Source organism: Stylophora pistillata, chromosome 12 (assembly GCF_964205215.1).
Source record: "Stylophora pistillata chromosome 12, jaStyPist1.2, whole genome shotgun sequence".
NCBI classification, from domain to species: domain Eukaryota; kingdom Metazoa; phylum Cnidaria; class Anthozoa; order Scleractinia; family Pocilloporidae; genus Stylophora; species Stylophora pistillata.
Window position 1 is genome coordinate 10,530,648 of NC_142530.1, and position 19,947 is coordinate 10,550,594.

Sequence of the window (19,947 nt, forward strand, 5' to 3'; positions counted from 1 at the left end):
TTTTTCTTACACTGTCTTGACTGAGGCAAGGTTTCGCTGAACTACATCTAGCAAAGTTATTTAATGTGTCTCAGTAAAGTGTCAGTAGAATTTGTATTTCATGGATTAATTTTATGTATTTAAAACTTGGCAGATCAATATTTGGCCATCCAGAAAAGTTGTTGATGAGACAATGCCCTAGGATTTCAAGGCAAAGTACCCTAATACAAGGATTGTCACCTAAAGTGATCACTACACTGACCAAACATTCTTCGATGTGTAAGAACTGTATTTGATTCCAACGAAACTTTACATTGAACGAAAAAAAAATGGCGACTAAACTAAAAACCAAAAAAACAACAACACCACGAGGTCTCGAATCACGTCATTATCACATGATTGAAATTATAGGTACGTAAAGCGTATAAATTGAACTAAATGTTATTTGAATTAAAACAAGGTAATTATAGTCGCGACAAGGATAATCATCGATTGTACTGAAGTATGCTGTGAAATGCCCGGCAGTCTACTCTTAAATAGTGAGCTATTTAGTTCTTTTAAGAACCATACTACTTTAAAGGCACCAGTAGAAATTGCACCAAAAGGGTTCTTTACATTCATTGGTCAATTGTACACGGGCAGCATATCTGACATGGAAATAGTGGAGAGAAGCGGCTTCTTGAACCTTCCATTTTCCGAATGGGACTCTGTGATGGCCAATAAAGGTTTTACTATCGAAGATATTCTTCCTCTGGGTGTCTCGTTGTACATACCCCCTTTCTTGGGAATGTCAGATCAGATGTCAGCTGAAGATGTCATTGCAACCCAAGAAATTGCCAGCTTGAGGGTTCATATTGAAAGGGCTATTAATGAGGTCAAGAATTTTATGATATTTGATGGGGTAATTCCTTTGAGTCAGTTTGGGGTGGTCAAAAAGATGTGTTGTGTGTGTGCTATGTTATGCAATCTGCAAGATCCCATCATCAATACTTAAATATGATGTCACAAGTCCAGACAAGGGACTAAAAGTCTTTTCTTTTTTGTGTCATATCTGTAATGTCATGTAAAGGGGGTGCATTACACGTGCAATTAAAATATGGGGAACATAAAAACCTCATGACTCAAATATTTCTTTCCCATTTAACAATGTACACTATAAACTAATAAAAACAATGCACTGTGTTTCCTATTCAGGGAAACATTGATATGAAAGAAAACAACTTTTAGCAAACTAGAGAATGAATTATAAAGTTAACTATACAGAACTATAAATTGAAATTAATATACAGATGAATTATAGGATTGCCAGCGAAAAGCAACTATTTACATGCAAGCAAAAGGGGATAACTGGGATGTATAACAAATGCAAATGAAAAATGGGGAAAATGGAAAGCTTGCTGCTTTGATGGATTAGTCACTCCAATATTTTCTCCCCATACTCTTCATTGAGTATTTCAATGAAAAAAAAAAAACATTAGCAAACTTACAAATTAATTACAATCAATGGAACAGATTCCCAGTCTGAGGCAGCTCTTGCATATTACCAGAGCAATATTTTGTAAATTCACTTGCTCCAGTTTTGATAAAATGAGAAAAATAAAGTGTCTGTAGTTTTTGTTTAAGATCTGCCCAATAGGCACCATTAAACAGAATTCTTTCCATTGAAGTACCCTTCTTTTTGTAGAGAATGAGATCACTCTGTGAAGCACCCGTAGTGCCCATAGGGCCTTGCACTTGAGCAAAATAAGGATGAGTCCTTTTCAGTTTACATTGCCCATAAAAAGCTTCACAGGAAAAATTTGGATCCTAGCAAGCATCTAGTGGTGTGACATGATATTTTTTCTCTGGGCACTTAACTTCAGCAACACCAAAATGACCCTGACATCCAAAATCAACAACTCTGCCGTCAGGTGAAGAGCCAAGAATTGGCATGTCAAAACAAACAATAAAGCCACTCGTCAGCGTTTTTACAGGTGTCTTTCAGGTGAACATAAGCTTTTCATATGTCTCAAGGGCAATTGGTTCATTCTTGATGACGTGCTCCGCATACCTAGATGTAGATTGCTTTGGATTGATAAGTTCCAATGCAAACATTTCAAAGTTCCTCTTCCTTTTAACTATAATGTCAAACTTGGAGGATGTTAACCGGAATTTATAATAATATAATAATAATAATAATAATAATATAGTTTATTTCGGACCACTTGCAGCCCAAGGCTGAATTGCTGGTACAGTTTTAAAAATATACACACTAGAAACCTAAATAAATAAATACACACAATACTTTACACAGGTTGATACTTAACGGTAACGAAATTTTTAAAACGCTCAGTTCTGACAAGTGTGCGGTGAGAAGATTTGCCTGATCGCAGACACATTTGCGTTGTGCTGTGAAGTACCCGCTCATGAATATGGGGGTATAAGGGATGGCCTGAGCGAATTTTACGAATAAACCGCTCGCATGCAGCTGCGCGGCGCGCCGACAAGGTCTGAATGGCGGCCTTTTAAAGCGTATGATCGTATGGAAGGTCAGGCCATATAATAGAAAGAGCCCTTTTCTGGACGTCTTCCAGTGCGTTATCCAGGTACCAAAGTATACTCCAATATAGATCTGACGCATACTCCAATATAGATCTTACAAGTGCACAGTATATGGCAACGATGTCTTTAGGTGGAACGCCACACTTACGCAGCTGCCTTAACGCAAACAGTCTACGATTGGCCCTCTTCACCAACCAGTCAATGTGCACCGTCCACGTAAGATCCTCCGAAACATGAACGCCGAGTAGTTTAAACGACGGAACTTGCTCGACAAGGGTTCCGCCAACCATGATCGGCATGTGCACACAACTATTATAGTGAAGAAAGTCAACCGTGAGGACTTTACATTTACGCGGATTGAGGCGCATGTTATTGTGACATGCATAAGAGTTCATATCATTTACGATGTAATTCAATACAGAGGGAGAATTTCTAGGAATTATCTCGACGACACTGAGGTCATCCACGTATTTAGCACGAGGAGCCCAGGCACTCACAAGATCGTTCACCATGATCGCAAAAAGTAGAGGGCCAAGCTTCGTGCCCTGAGGGACACCGCCACGCGGGAGGAATTTGCGTTCCTCCCTCCACCTCTGTGATTGAAATTGATCTCTTGTGGCTGATTCAGTGTTGTTGATCAGTGTTTCATCAACCACAAGAGAACTAATCAGAGCTTTATCTGCCGAATCCAAGTTTTCAGGGCACAGGTAATCAGTATTTGCTCTTAATGGGAACCTGGGATTGGTAAGTTGAATTACAGGTAAGTTCAGTTTCTCTCCTATTAGTTTGTCTTGGTACTGATGAAATGTGAACAAAAGCCAAGAATTTTGCCTCTGTATGGGTCAACTGGTAGCTACAGAATGATCCAACTGGACTCTCTCCAAATGTAGTCTCACACTACACAGGGGAGTCATCTTGGGCCATGATTGCTAATCCCATTCCTGGGTCGATTTTATGCAGTGCCTTTTTCAAATTCATTTCTGCAGTAACAATGTGTTGGGGGTCAGCTCTGGCTTCAAATAAAAGGCACTTCACACCTTCTCTATTCCTTCGTCAAGTTTAGTTTTTGCAACAATCACTTCCATCACTGGCTGAGCAATTATCTTGTCTCCATGTCCCTTTTTGTGCCACGTCTGGAGCTGGGAGGTGCAGGCAAAATCAGGTTGTTCATCCTCATCCTGGCACAAGTCAACAGTGCTCTTACTATCATATAAACAGAACTTGCAAGCCTTGAACTTTAATGCAAGAACGTGGTTGCAGTATCCTGCTTTACCAGCTTTGCAGGAGCAGTTGGCATGAATAACTTGGCCCGAAACAATGCACAAACGAAGACGAAGATCATGGAGAGCCTCACTCTTTTTAAAACTGGCAGCATTTTGTTCTTAGATAGAATTACCTTTGGTCACTGTTAGCTTCAATATCCTTCAAGTACTCATCGTTTAGAAAGGTTTTTGCTTTCCTCAAATTGGTTGGAATCGAGCGGTGTTCGGTGTTTGCCACGCTTTTCCCTGAATTCGTTGTGTTGATTCATCTCAGTGCGTGTAAATGATGGCATCCTTTCCAGAGACTTTCCCCAGCCATCGCTTGGGTGCTGAACACTTGGTGACGATGAAGAGGTGTTGCTCGGGGCATTCGATATTCTCTTCCTTCTTTTGGTATAAATTTCGTCTGGATCCGGATCAATCACCATTTTATCTCTTCCGCTCTTAATGTAATTCTCCACACTGTAACAAAAAGCGTAAAAACCGTGTCCTCTTTACGGCTAAAGCTCTATCTTATGTACGTAACCAAATATGTGCTTACCGTTTTATGAGCATAACTTTCGTCTTAAGACCTTTAAGCGAGTGCCCACGACAACGCAACCAAAACCGCAGTTCTTCATTTTTCAGCAAAGAAGAGTTTCTTCCAGCTAAAGAGGCCCTAGGGATGTCATCTTCAGTGAGAATTACTGCGTCAACAACTGTGTTGCTAAAGGACGCCATTTTTGTCGAGATCTTCTAACCTACCAAGCCTCGCCTTCGTGTTTTGGAATCTAGATCATTCGGCGTGGCCGCCATTTTTGAATACGGTGTATGACCAAAATTAATATCAGGTTGTGTTCAAAAATTATTCTATTTACAAATGTGTTCATGAATCGTTCTGTGTTAATCTTTGGGCGGAGGCAGACCTTGCAACGTAAATTATATTGCTGGGGGTTAGGCTTCGGCAGAATTTCATTTAATGGGTGATCGCGTAGGGCCCTAGCTCCACTAAATAATTTCTTATCCTGCATATGCATGATATCCTTGACATTCAATGGAACTGAAATAAAACACCGCTTGTAACATCTGTTTAAAAAGTTCTGTACTGGGTTTAGATCGCGTCCATACACTGAAAGGCCATGAGTTAAATTAGGAAATACGATTGTGTTAAAGCGGAGATCTCATTTTGGAGATTTCATTTTGGTCATATTGTTCCAATCTCAAAGTTCTTAATATATGGAGGCACTTGTTAGTCTTAACTAATTTGACCTTAACACGAGAACGAAACTTACAATCACTCTGAAGTGTGACTCCGAGTAAGCACAATTCATTATGTTGTGGAGTACAATTGACTGGATTATAGGAGCCTTTGTTCGATTTCTTTCTAATTAAAAGCTCTTTGCATTTAGTAGAATTACATGACATACAGTTATCTCGCAACCAATTTAAAAACTTTTTTACTAAGACTACAGAGGTATCAGTATTGCCTAGTACCAGTGCAACAATTGTCGAATCATCAGCATATTTGAACAACGCAGGGAAGCCATTATATGTAATTTCGAGATCGTTAATAAAAACATTAAAGAGATGGGGGGCACAGGTATTGATGGGTGACAGATGCTGGTGGCTGTGCACAGGGCTTTGGTCGGCTTGTGAGGTCTCTAGATAGTGCTTGGTGAAAGCCTGTATGGGATGTTGTAACTGCAACCTCATCTTGGGGCTGGTAAGGAAGTGGTGTTATTGCAGGTCTCACTTGAACTCTGTTCCATCTCGTTGTGATACCCTGGAGGTTTGGCATAAGCACAGGAACCGATCTTTAGTGGTCTTTGTTCTAAACTTGCTGACTTGTCATGGTATGCTTTGCTGTCATTAGAATTTCTTCCTCTTTCAACCACTTTAATGTTGATTGGGGAAAGATACAATAGTTGATCTAATGTGGCTAGTGTTGTTTGTGTGCGATGTAGCTGGGCAGGGGAATATGTGTGACCTTGAGGTGGGGGTGTGTCTATAATTTAACATTGCACTGTGGAGATCAACAGCCTTCTTTAATGTGGTTTATGCAACTTTAACAACAGTCGTGGCTCTCTTACTGCCCTTGGGATGGTAAGGGGATGATGTGGTATGCTTGAAACCATTGCCCGCAAAAAATTTGTTTTTTTCTGTATTCACAAACAGGGCTACGTTGTCTGTGTGGCAGATGGCTGGAACTCCAAACCAGGCAAAGTGAGCTTTGGTCTTACAGATGGCTGCTGAAGATAATGTGTCTTCTAGCTAGTCAACTGTTTTCATCTAGGAATTGGCTAGCTCAATTGACCACCACAAACTGCATAATATCAAGCCAAGCTTCAATAATTATTCGCACTGAAAGAAATACATTTTTATTTTGCAATCAGAACAAATGCAAATGCTAACTTCAGAAAACTTCAACGTATAATTATTTCTGTGGCAGGTTGTTACAACCGTCGCCCTTTACGTGTTACCAGGTTCTTTTAACAGACTCTCCAGGTGAGCGGATTTATAGACAGATTATAAATAAATCTATAACTAGGAGGCAGCAAGTATTTGATAAACGGAACATTCTCCACTCCAATAAGGGCTTGGTCCTTATCGTCCTTGAAGTCAGCCTAACTTTCTTTTGTCGTACCCTTAGAAAGACATATAACAGCAATCTTGGTGACTGAGTGGCTGTGCTCTCCGGCTGCTGTTTTCACTTTGACGTTTCCAACTCAACCATCGATTCCAGGAATGAGGATATACCTCAATTACTCTGCCAATAGTCCATTTACCATGGATAGCATTGTTGTCAGCGATGAGTACGATATCATCGACTTCTACATTTTGCTTTTCTGTGTGCCATGTCATCCTGGTTCCATGTCTTTGCTCCAATGTTACCAGAGGGCAGTGTTTCTGTCGTATTTTTGCAGTCGTTGTCACTACTCTTGGATGCCCGTAGTTGTGCATTTGGCTTGTAATTAACAGGGATATCCTCTGCTCATTGGGAAGCAGCACTGAGTATTTTTCTCTGTAAGACACAATTGCTTTGTCACGGTCATTCCTTCCTTCTTCTCATGGGCGGAGTGTGTTTCTTCCAGGGCATATCTTCCTTGCCAATCACCTTATCCATTTGGTAACTTGTGTAAGTTTTTCCAACTGGAGAAATTTTTCATATCAATTACATTTAGGACGTCTGCAGGCAAGACTGCACTGACGGCATTAACATGGTGACTCTTAATGTCTTTTTCTGGTTGCTGTATAGCTGTTTGGACTGGCCATTGTTTCTCTGGCCGTTTCAGAAATTACAATCCTTGCAATAAATTATCTGCTATGGCTTCTTCACTGGGAATGTTTTTCCATAGACTTGGGTCTGAGCTATTCTGGATCTCCCCAACCCTTGCCAAGACAAACGGGAAGGACTCGAATCCAGGCAAGTGTGATACTGCTGCAGAGTTCTCACCAGGATTTTGCCTTGGGGATTCCTAGGGCCTCTTCTGCTGAGGAATAGGGGCCTGGTAAGAACGTTAAGGGGACAAAGTTTGACTGCAAGTTACTTAGTTACTTGCAGTCCACTACTGGTTTGGCAAAAATTATTTTTGATTTGTCTACCATCCATTTCACTAAAGCACGTACAAAAGGGAACTCTTCCAATGGTGTCCCTTCAGCTGAAATCACCATCAGGGTGTCCAATCTCTCTGTTAGTAGCCTCTTTCTGTGACAGCTCTTAAAGTTGTTTTGAAGGCTAAAACCCCCTTCACAGTCTTCAGTATGTAGGGGCAATATTAATGCCACAAAAGCAAATTTAAGATGATTAGGAAATGGGCTTGTAGTTAGTTTGTGAGTTTTAAACTGACAGATCAGAGGACTCTCATTGCTGAACTTTACCTCTCCCTAAAATTTCTTCTATAGGTAGGTTTTGCTGGGCTTGTCTGGCTCAGCTTATATCTAGTCAGTTTATTCACACAGCCATGAACACGTGAATACTTATAAATTATTCTTAATTATTTGCTTAGTGTAGCGCTTTTAACATTAAAATGATCAAAAGCACTTTACATGAATTTAAAAATATATATAAAATACAGTAACTATAATGAATTATAAGAAATATTTATAAAACCTACGGGTAATACTAAAAATACACAATTGACCACCCACAAGAAATGTTACTCATTTTAAGCTAAATTAAAAAGATTTCTTAAGTTTTTTCCTAAAAATGCTGAGTGATGTTATTTCCCAAATATTTGCTGGAAGGCTGCTCCACAGTGTGGGAGCAAAGGCACAAAATAAATGAGCTCCTAATGTAGATAGCATGCATCCCTTGGGACGGTCCAAAAATAATGAATAATTTGATCTAAGGGAATAAACAGCACACGACTTGATGGACACTAAGTTACTAATATAGTTAGGTGACATATTATATATAGCCTTAGATGTAATAATTAAAATTTTAAAATAAATGCAGTAAAACACAGGTAGCCAGTGAAAGTTATATAAAGCTGGTGTGATATGATGGTATTTTATGGCGTTCATTATTAATCTGGCTGCAGCATTCTGTACTCGTTGTAGTTTACTTATGATATTTGGGAAGGTATTAAAGTAGGCTATTACAATAATTGAATCTGGATGTAACGAAAGCATGAACTAATGTTTTAAGGGATTCCCGAGAAAGGGATTTAGAAATTCTACAAATATAGTGAATGTGGTAAAAAGTGGTCTTACAAACTTGGTTCATATGAGTATCGATACGATCTGTCAAATATCGTTCTCAAGTTCCCAACATTAACCGAAGGATCAGTTGTATGATCACCTATATGAAGTGCTGATGGATTTAGTTATATAACTGCCGATGAGTTCCAATTACTAGAAATTCGGTTTATTATGATTGAGTAACACCTGTCCTTCGATAAGCCAGCTCCTTATATCTTTAGTGCAATCGTTCATTGCACGAATGTTCTTATCCTGGGCGTTAGCATCATCGGGCTTGAAACCCACGCATAGCTGGGTATCATCTGCATGACAGTGAGCCTTGGGGAGATGATGTTCAATTACCTTGAACAGCGTAGAAGTGTACATAACAAATAGTAGAGGACCTAAACAGGACGCCTGAGGTACACCACAGACAATCCATCAATACAGACTTGTTGGCATCGATTATAGAGATATGAAGGAAACCAGTCGAACGTAACACCACGCATTCCAATGTCCTTTTCAAGTTTCTCCAACGGAATGTTGTGATTGACAGTGTCAAAAGCCACGCTGAGATCAAGCAACACCATAAGTGTGACTTGCTGAGAGTTCATCTTCAGAAGAACACCATTCACAAATAAGTGAGTTGGTAAGGACTTAATGGAGTCTGATTTTCTAATATTCAGTTTAGAGGCACATTATTCCAGTCTTGTTGGTGATACAGCAAAAGAATGGCCTCCTTCAGTCTCACGCTTATGATAAGGACAGATAGAGTTATAGCTAGCATACTGCGTGCTTCTGTCATGTTGTGTATTGTTAAGTGTTCACTGAGATGGAAGAGAGCCATTTACACGCTTATAAAAAATAGCACATTTGTTAATTTTACTCTGTTCCTAAAAAGGTATCCACCCCAGCTTATAAAAAAGTGTCACAGAGGGTGCTAGGCGGTCGGCATATAAAATGATACTAGCTGCACAGGCACGCGACAAAAGCGACAAAAGATTCACACTGATGTTTTTCAAGTAAAACGTGACGTGATAAAATCAAATCTGTCATTAGCGCATTGCCTACGAGCATCTATTGGCTAACTACCTTGGGAATTCACTCTACCCTTTCAATACATGTCAGGGTAAATGTCACGGGAAATTCTATACATGTAGGATAAATGCCAAGGGAAATTTTATTGTTCCTTTGATATATTCAAGCTCAAATGGATAAAACTTTCCTGAGGTAATTTACCTGGGGAAAAATCGGTTACACTTCTAAATTTAAGTTTCCCTAAGTAAAACCGTCAACAAGTCAAGTTTACCTAGGGCAAAACTGCATAGTGTGACCACAACCATTAACACCTCAAGAGGATCATTTTTCATGTGGCTTCGAAGTCGTATCTTCACCCTTCTTTATAAGCCTACTCCTCTTTGTTGGCAAGCATTTAGAAATGGCCTTGTGCTTACTTTGGCAATTTTGGGGAGTATGCTCCCTCCATAGATGTAGCTGTAGTTGTTGTCACTGCCTTAAACCCATCTTTACTTTCCACTCTACCAGCTCGAAACTTGGCATTGTTTTATTAAGCTTGAAGCTTCTCCTTTTCAGTCTGTGGTGGATAGTAATAACCTCCCAGAAATTCAACTTTTGGGGGTGGCACAGCCAAAGAATCATAAACAAAGAAGCTTGAAACGAGAGGCAATGCATCTTGGAACCTGTTGTCGATGTTCTGCGTTAGGGACACCACATATTTCGAGAGAAAGTTGGTAACCTCCTTGTACTGGAAAGGAGTTCGATTAACTGTGCACAGGGAGAGCCTACTGTCTTCTGCAAGATCTGCTTGCATCTATGTAACCACCCTGTTGGCTTCCACAATACTCTCTAAGGCACTGTGAGTTGCCTTTATGGCAGGTATAAATCGTGCAAAATTGGTCGATCCCTTCTGAAATATCTTGCTAAGGGCAGTAAGAACAGGGAGAACTTGATTTAGAATGGAAAAAGCACTAGCAATTTAGGGGTTCTCATCTTTGACAACAAGCCTGCAGTAATGGCATCTGCTTCGGAAAAATGCTGTAGTGTCAGAATGAGGAGTATAAATTCCAGATAGACTGCCTGGACTGAGCAATCCAGGGATAGCCATCTGGTTCTGCACAACATCCGCACTTTCCTTAGCACCTTCTTTACTGGAACTGTGATTTGTGCAATAGATTTGTACAGCTCTTCGGTGAGTTTTTTAAGGATTTCCACAATTGCCGCAGGATGATTTCCACCACAGACATACAAGATGCATCGTCATTGTCATCAACGCAGAACAGTGCCAGCCTATTGCAAACGCAGTGGAATGAGATCATTTTGCTGTTTAAAGATCTTAGTTCGGCAGCTTGACTATTTCTCTCTCCTATCATAACAGATGCCTCATAAGTTGCTATGCTCATCATGTTTTATGCCTGAAGTCCACTCTCATCAAGTTATTTTGTCAGAACTTTGAAGAGCATGTCTGCAGCAGCGCCATATGCCTCTGGGTCATTAAGGACATCCTCAGGAAGAGGAATTTAACTTCTTGTGAAGCTTCTGTTTCCAAATCTCTCCAAAGGAAAACGTTGATCTCCTTCCAGATTGAGTATGCAGAGATGCATTTGGGATATGTCTCCTGTCACTGCTATTAGGGAGTTTAAGAAAGGACGACGGCGACGCCGTGGACAACGTCGCTTAAAAAATAAAATTATATTTTACCTATGAGTCCTGCGATACTCTAAAGTCATTTAGTTTGTTTCTCACGTTCAAAACTATCTCGAACCTGAAATTGGAACACAACCTTAAATAAGAAAAAGAAATTTAGAAGTTAGTGGTCGACGTTCACATTCTCCAGACAGCGCAAAGTTTGGTCATTTCTTGTTGCTGTTTTGCAGAGAGCGCAAAGAAATCTACAAGAATTTACAATGCACATGCACAGCCATTGTTCTGCTGATTAAACCTTTTGTTTGGAGACGTTCTCGTTGCCGTTGCCGTCGTCGTTTTCTTAAACTCCCTATTTTTCTTCCTTAAACCTCAAGATGATTCCAAACAGAATCCAGTCCAGACTCCAAACAGATTGTTCAACAAAGCGGGCCAACAACGAAGCCAATAACCATTTAGCACGTGACCTTGATAGACTGAAGAATAATTAAAAAGGATTCGTACGGGTGTGCTTTTATTCTCGGGTCGAATCACTGCGTGGTGTGGAATGTAATGCAGCGGGCCTCTGCAATTATCTATTTCTTCCTTAGACATTTCTAAACAACTGCATCTCCTTCACTTCTTCCATCTATACGTCATAGATCACTCCTTGTTCTGGGTCATCTTTCCTTACTTTCCAACCGTTTCAACGCTAATGGCTTATTATCCAGCAACAGTGTGGTCTTTCTTCCAGAGGTACAGTACCATCCACTGCTTATCCACCTTTCCACACGACTTGGAAATGATTTCCACTCCATTCTTTCAGCTTGTGTTAGCTTGAGGTAACCACACAAACACACACTTTAAATTCAACTCGCAAAGCGTCATTCTTCCAGCGCCATTTTTCAAAGCTTCATTCTTCTGACAATTCTACTGGTTTAGCAAATCTTGAGTCTGAGAATTGACACTCTGTCACAAGATATTGCTGCTTCTCAACCTTTCAGATCTTGGCTCACTATCTGCCATGGTCGGTTAGGTAGTGGTTTATCGGTTCCTTAAGTGCTGAACAGCTGTATTGTGGAGAAAATACGGCGTGCACCACACATTTCTTGAGTTAACTTCCTCGTGCCTGGCCAGACTAGAACTTTACCTGCCATACAAATATTTGAGTCTTTGCTGCAGTGATTGGTGTGGATTTTGCGTAGCATTTCTTTGTGCATAGATTGAGGCTCAAGCACTTGGTTTTCTGTTTGTGTACTTATTTTTCGTCATAGTTCAAAAGGCATTAAAATGAATGTTTTGTGCTGCTACTGGCCGAGGTAGGACTGTCCATGAAAGTGAATCAGTCAAGTAGAAAGATGTTTCTCGCTAGTACACTAGGTTGAAACGATAAAGCTGCAATCATGTCGGCATCCTTTGCAATCTTTCAGGGGGTTTGTCATGTGGTCTCAAGATGGTTTGCAATGGCTGGTGGTCTGTACGGACTTCAATGTCAGGTCAATCACATAGGTTCTGATTAAGTTTCTGGAATCAGCCCTAAATGGCCACACTCTTTTTCGATTTGGGAATAACGCTGTTCCGTGGGACTTAGAGTGGCAGATGTACAGGCAACTGGTTGCAGTTTGCCAGCATCATTGAGTTTTAATAGTGCACCACCAACAGTGCCCTGAATGACGTCGGTTTAAAGAACAACTGGCTTACAAAGGTGATAGTATACCAGCACTGGGGCTGAGGAGATCAGATCTTTAGCTTTCTCGAATGCATTCTCTTGGGATATGGACCAGGTGAAGGGGAAGCCTTTCGAGGTAAGGATTCTGAGCACTTGTGTTTCTAAGCTAAGATGGTACAGAACGAGGACAAGTAAGTAACCATGCCAATGAAATGCAGAAGGGCTGCTTTGTTGGTCAGGTTGGCATTTGTGTTATGGCCAGAACTTTGTCTGGATCCGGCTCCATTCCTCGATCAGATATCGCATCTATTAACCTGAGTTCCTTAACTTTAAACTGCAACTTCTCTTTGTTGATGTTGATGTTTTGAAGACAGCATTCCATGAGAACAGTGAACCTTCTGTTGTGATCAACCACAGCTTCGTATGTTTGCCTTTCCCAAAAAACAAAATGTTGTCTGCTTTACAGATTTTGCCGTTCAGACCTTCTATTACGTTTGTTAGTCTTATTTGAAACAACTTTGGGCGCCTGTACTGCCAAAGGGAGCCATGGATTTCTAGCATAGGATGTGTGCATGTAGTCATCCATGAGGATTCATCATCAAGGAGGATATATGGGAAACCATCTTTGACATCAACAAGAGAAAAACATTTTGCTGCGCTTGGCATATGGAGCTGTTCATTTAGGGTTGGTATTTGCTGCCAGGGGTGTAGTGAGGCCTTGCTAGCTGCTCTACTTGGGTTGATACCTATGCAAAATTTTCTTGGTTTCCCTGACCAGCTCTTGCTGAAAATATCGATCTCGTTTAGCCAATGGAATTTGGTGAAAAGGCATTTGTATTGGTGTTATATCTTTATCAACCTGAAAGTGAACCGGTGGGTCTAGTTGACCCAACCATCAAAACAGAGAGCATATTGGGCTACTATGTCTTCTTTTTGCAACTGGCCTGGAGGTGAAAGTCTGTGACGTGAGGGAGTCAAGGAAAATGATGGGGCAAGATTGCACGAGTTTGTGGTGTTCTCGTGGATCTGTTTGATGTGATTACAGGTTCTCACTAGCGTTTGCTTGGAAGTGTGGTCGACAGCATGAGAGGAAAACATGATAAGACCAAGCCTTTCGCTGTCGCTACTGGAAAGGAGTGCTAGGTTGAGTCCAAGGCATGAGTCCTGATGGATTTAAAAGTTAAGTGCAACGTACTTGGTTTTTTTTTTTGTCTTCACGGAGTGGATCAATCTGACCCACAAGAACTTGACCCACAAGTTGGAATGGTTACGAGTCACCAACAGGTATAGGGATCTTTTGACATTGGTGTCTGGGAAACGTGAGGGAAGGTCACCAAGGAACATGGTATTGCAGGTTGCAGCAGTGTCTGTGTTGTGGTTCAATTTTATCCTTGGTTAAATTTTATTTTCCATTGTTTTTGGTTGTGGTAATGTATGATAATAAAGTTGAAACAATGGAAAATAAAATTGAAACCAAGGATAAAATTGAACCGCAACATCTGCTTGAAACTCAATTTGTTTGAGGGTGGTGACGTTAATAAACGTGATACGTTCGTAAGTATTCTTTTGTCTCTCTCTCTGCGGCAGCACTGTGTACTTGTGCTTGTAGTGAGCACATAAAGCCACTTACTTGATGGGGAAGTAAATCATCGACTGTTTGAAACATGTCGGCGTAGAGGAGGTTCTCGGTATGGTGCGTTGGTGTTTCGCGGGTCGTGCCTCTGGTTAATTTACTTCTTAATCGTTTTTTGTTACCAGGCATCTGTTTACGACGTTCCAAACAGACCCTTGCAAAATTTTTATTGCCCCCACAACCACTGCATGTGCAGCCCTTGGCTGGACAGATCCTCCAGTCTTTATACAGGTGACATCACCAACAGGTGGTTTTCAGGCGAGTCCTTGATGAATGAATGAATGAATGAAGGACTTTTTAAAGTGTCAATAGTATTTAGCTTGAAGAAAATTAATTGGGAACACTATTTACGCATTACAATTTACCAAAGCTACGTAAAGTTAAAATTATTTACACTTCAATTCATAATTTATAGAATACATAGATAAATGAATAAGTGAATGAAGTATAAGAACTTATTAGAATAAACTTAGAATTTATCAAATATATCTAAAATGTAAAATTCAAAGCGGCCTAGCGGCATATATCACAGTTTTTACAATTATTTATTAAGAGTGATAGGTCTTTGCTCTTAACGCTGTTTTTAAAACTCATAAAATTAGGATTCTCTCGATCACTCTGTCCCATAGTATTGTAGAGAATGGTTTCCATAGTAAGCATTGTTGGTACAGACTTAGTAGACCTGCTCTGGTTAGTAGCTCGCTGTAGGTCTCAATTTGGATGTAAAGACTGTCCTGGGTGCCTGCTCTTGAATTCTTTCCATTTTCTTATTGGATTATTTGCAAAAGTGCCATACATTATCACAATATGTGAGGTGGGGCAAAATATTAGACTTGTACAGCTGTAACTGTAAAGACCGTGGGATTAAGTTACATAGTCTCAGTAAGACCCCAACCTTACAGCTGGTTTTTTGCAAATATTACTGATGTTCTCGGTCATTTCATTTTATGAGGAATTAAACTCAATGAGAAACAAATCGCAGCACTCAGAGGTATTCACTTAAGTTTTTCGTGAAACAAAGGAGGACCTATCGAGCGCACTCGTCACGCCTTTGCTGATGCGGTGTCTACTTCACCATCCTCCTTTAGCTCTTTAAATAAAATTTTTTCGACCAGTTTCGGCAAGAGTCCTGCCATCCAAACATTTTCCTACCTGCTTTCAAGAAGTAAACTTTCCATTTTTGTTTCTCAAACAACCACTTTCACTGGAAACAGTAGAGGTTGTGTCGGCCATGTTTGTTTACAACTCGCCCGCGGATCTGATCGCGCGCGCCATCGTTTATTTCTTTCGCGAGTAATTTGCTTGCTTGCATCTTGGAATCCATTCTCCGTGCAGTCAGAAAAACCCTTTCGAGCCTCCTTAATCAAATTTTTGTTGGTCAATGTTTTCTGAATAAATTGACGGAGGACAAGCTAACTGGAACAGTTCAGTATTGTGTAACTGGACGTAACATGGGTACACCCTTCTACTACTTAACTGAAATTGAACACAATTTGTTAACATAGCTCATATTTCCTTGGGTATGTATTGCGATTCCTTTTGGCACTTAGTTTATTGGTCTTAGATGTCTGCTTCCCACTTTCAGTAACCATTTTCTTTTTCCAATATGCCCTTATGTACCTGTTGTGTTTCCTTTTTAGGCTGGTGTTATGTAACTCTTCAGAAAATATTTTGTTCTGCTTGGCTTAAATTGTTAGTATGCTGACTTTCTAATAAACTAGAGCTACGCGTACAAGGCACTGTTGATACATAATGTACTTGATTTACATGACCTAAATTAATTGTTGTATGATGCTGTTGCGATAAATGAGCTGGTTCAATAAAGTTGTGTCAGAAAAATTTTCATGGGATTCTACAATATGAATTCTCAGGTTTTGTGACTCAGCAACAGCTTTAACAACGATTGCATCATACCGTTGACCTTGAAGTGACATATAAGCCAAATAGTCATTCCATTAACTGTGGTTATTGCTTTCAAATTCAATGAAATGTGATGGGTTTGTCCTGAGATGATTAATACCATCTTGCCTGATTTGCAAGTGGCGATGTGGATCACCACACTGATGAGAAACAGCTCTGAAGAAACAGTCACCCGCACCACCTACATCAAGGGTTGTCAATCCCAGCTGTTGTAATCGGAAAATAAGCAACATGGTAGAGCTTAATAACAATGTTGTTTGAGTGTTGACACCTTGAAGGGGATCTGGATTTAATTCATCATCACCTGAAGTCAAAAGCTTCACTGTTGACATACAAAATCTTCAAGGATGAGTACTTGATGCTATTTTTTGTGGTTCGCTGAAAAAGCATGAGTTCTAAGTTTTCTTTTATTTGCAGTCAGTTTTATTTGCAAACATAGTAAAAAATCCCTCACATCTGTTTAGATGTATTACATTACAGAACTTACAGTCGGTAACAAGGCTGTACAACCAAGAAGACTTAAAAATAAATTTCCTTATAAAAACCTTTTTGCATTTAGCTTTTCTCTTCTTCGTGGTCCTGAAAACCTTGTTCATCGATATTGTGGATGGCTCTCGGTTTCTACGTGGTTTTACTCTTTTAGCTGTTTTGAAATAACTGTAATTATCACTCCTTTGTGAAGAGAACAAGAAACCCAAAGCCTTTAATTTTGATGAGGAGCACTACTACTTTTAAAAATTAGTTTTAAAATACTTACTTTTAAAATATGCGACAGCTCTCTCAGACGATTCTTTACTCAAAGATATTCTCAGTTCAACGACAGCAGGTTTGCTTGTTCTGCGAAATGCATTTAATTTGGAAATACAGTTTCTTTAATTGCTCTACAGGCTCTACGGTCCCAAACGGACCTAATAATCATTTTTTGTTTGGAATAATTTATCTGAATTCGACAATGTAGGAAGTGGTCGCCCAATCTTCCGAGCCGGTGACTCGTGTTAAAGCACGCGGCAAATAAAATTTAGAAAAATTATTAATCGAAAAACTGTATATGTAAGCATATCTATAGACATTAAAGGACCATTTACTTAAAAAACTAGAAATTAAAAAAAAGTTGGACTATATTAAAAAGAAAAACCTAAACTATGAAGAACAGGAGTGGCATGCACAACCTTAGACTTGGCATATTTAGCAGAGTTTGGTAAATTATTCTAGTAATGTGAAACCCTACATGAAAATTAATCATGTAAAAACTTAGTATTATATAAAACTTCTTCAAGATTATAACCACTACCCCTTAAATCATATTTTAGTGACTTTTAGTTTAAAAAAATCTGAAATATATAATGGTGCTAAGCCATTTATGGACTTGTAAACTAAAGATAAAGAAACTATATAACGCTTATGCTCTAATAAATGCATTCAGGCTAGATTAAGTGACTCACTATAACTCCTGTTTTGACCAGCATTCAATAGAGCTCTCAGACCATACTCATTTGCTGACTCCATCTTATCTCTCAGACTTACTTATGCTCAAGAAAACAGGGCTACAATATTCAAAATGGGGCAAAACGTATAACTTAAGTAATATGTATTTAGGAACAAGATGGCTGACTGCCGCAATTTTTGCGTAAACGTTTCTTAACATTTCTTTAACATGTTTATTAAAATTTAGGTTGTTATCTAAAGTAACGCCTAGAATTCTTAGCGTCTCCTGAGGCATAATACTTTTACTGTTAAGTTTAAAGTCATTATTGTATTGGGATCTACCCAAAATCATTGCTTGTGTTTTTTTGATGCGCTGACTTGTAGAAAGTTGTCTGACAACCATGTAGCGAGAACATCAATATGCTTGCTTTAGCAGAAACTCGAGAGCAGTGGGGCAATCATCGGAACCATACTGTGCTGCATACAAACGGAGGGCTGATATGAATGCGGAAAAATGCGCTCTTGCAAGTTATTTTAACGTGTTCTCCGAAATCCAAACATTGATCGAATCCAACTCCTAATTTCCTGGCCTGCCCTGGCTTGATTACTTCTTCGCCGACTCCGTATATAGTGAAGGGGTGGTCATGGACGATATTTAGAGCTAATAGCCAAAAGTTCAGTCTTATCTTGATTTAACTTCAGTTTGTTGCGCAGCATCCAGTCACCAATGTCCTTAACACATAGTTCTACTGCCATCTTTGTGCTGGATAGATGATTCGGACAATTGGATGTAAACGACAAGTAGAACTGTATGTCATCTGCATAGAGATGAAACGGTATTAGGTACTGTCACTATGGGTGGATCAGGTACTGTCACTATGGGTGGAAGTGGGTAACGAATGGGTTTTGTAGAGGTGCTGGCATGGTCAGCATTAATGGAATTGTTTGTTGCATCAGCAATAAACTAGTGATAAGCTTGGATGTGAGAACAGTTTGAGAGTAACCGTCTTGGTTGCCTTTTCTGTGACTCAGTCTAAGGCAGAGTAGTTCCATCGAAGCTTACTCTTTTCTTTGTGAGCAAAGAAGGGTCTACTGGGTATTTTACTTTTTCTCGATCAAACAGCCCTACTGATCTCAATCAGGGGATCTCAACCCAGGGAAAGCCGAGTAAAAGCATTAATTACAAAGATGTACCAAGTGGCGTGAAGATGAATTAAGGAATATTAAACACAGAACTGTTAACTTACAATGGCTCACATCTTTCCTTGAACCTTTACAAACGTAAATGCCTTTGAGCCTTAAACATTTTGGTGAAATCATTAAACAGTATAGCAAGCCTCAAGTGAAATTTCAATGCAACCGTTGACATCAGTTATGTTTACTCAAATCTCAAACCAGCCCTGGTTCAGCACAGTGTCTCATTCTTCCATATTCGAACTATAGTTGCAATATACTACATTTGTGTAGCATTTAAACTGCACATTAAAGTGATTTTTTTCTGCTGGTTTCTTGTTGTCTTTCCTTGGTAGTTTGGTACTTGGTGACAACCTAGATACTCATTTGTAATTTTGTCTTGCAGGCTGTCGCAGTGGTCAAAAGAAAGCCTAATGATTTGAAAGTGAAACCATATGTCAGTGGACTTAAACAACAACTGCACTTGAAAGATGGCATTTGGAACAAGAAGGTAAGATATAAACTGATTTTATTGCTTCTTTAAAGGTTTATTTTTCAATGAATAAACAGCGGCAGTATGGGAAGATAAATACACCTTATTCATATAGATGATTTGGGATAAACCAGTACGAGCAAATTTTTCAAAGTCGAACTAAATTACACAAGCCCGTAGGACTCCAAAAATTTACTCTTTTGTCCACTTTTGTCTCATTCAAAACATATCTTATTAACTTAACTTCTTAATGTTTGAAGCCGATTCTGACTGAGACGGAATCGATCAACAGGTGTAAAACTTGAAACTTTCCAAATTACGATTTACCTATACTGTTCTCCTCATGCGATGCAGTTGGCTGCATTCAGGCCACGATATACAACCTAGCATCTGAAACGCAAAAGCTGCCACCTTGAAGACGTTGTCACATCAAGCGTTAGGCGAGAACAGTCTGAAATATTGCTGGAGCCACTGGTGCTGCTATTAACCGAAGTTAAACTCTTTCCTGGGCCTATCGGCTGTTGATATTTGTAGAGTGGCCTTTGGAAAATTT

At 39.6% G+C, this 19,947-nt stretch overlaps 1 protein-coding gene and 1 pseudogene across 4 annotated transcripts in view; one reads left to right on the plus strand and one right to left on the minus strand.

The window, feature by feature from the left end:
* LOC111333221 (meiosis-specific protein MEI4) overlaps positions 1–19,947 on the plus strand; it is an 86,786-nt gene that overhangs the window by 26,053 nt on the left and 40,786 nt on the right. For all 4 annotated transcript variants that reach the window (XM_022938760.2, XM_022938759.2, XM_022938761.2 and 1 more), the window contains one exon: positions 19,308–19,412. In XM_022938760.2, the coding sequence (XP_022794495.1) occupies positions 19,308–19,412 (105 nt within the window). The remainder of the gene's footprint in view (positions 1–19,307; positions 19,413–19,947) is intronic.
* Positions 914–4,502, minus strand: LOC148718768 (uncharacterized; annotated as a pseudogene).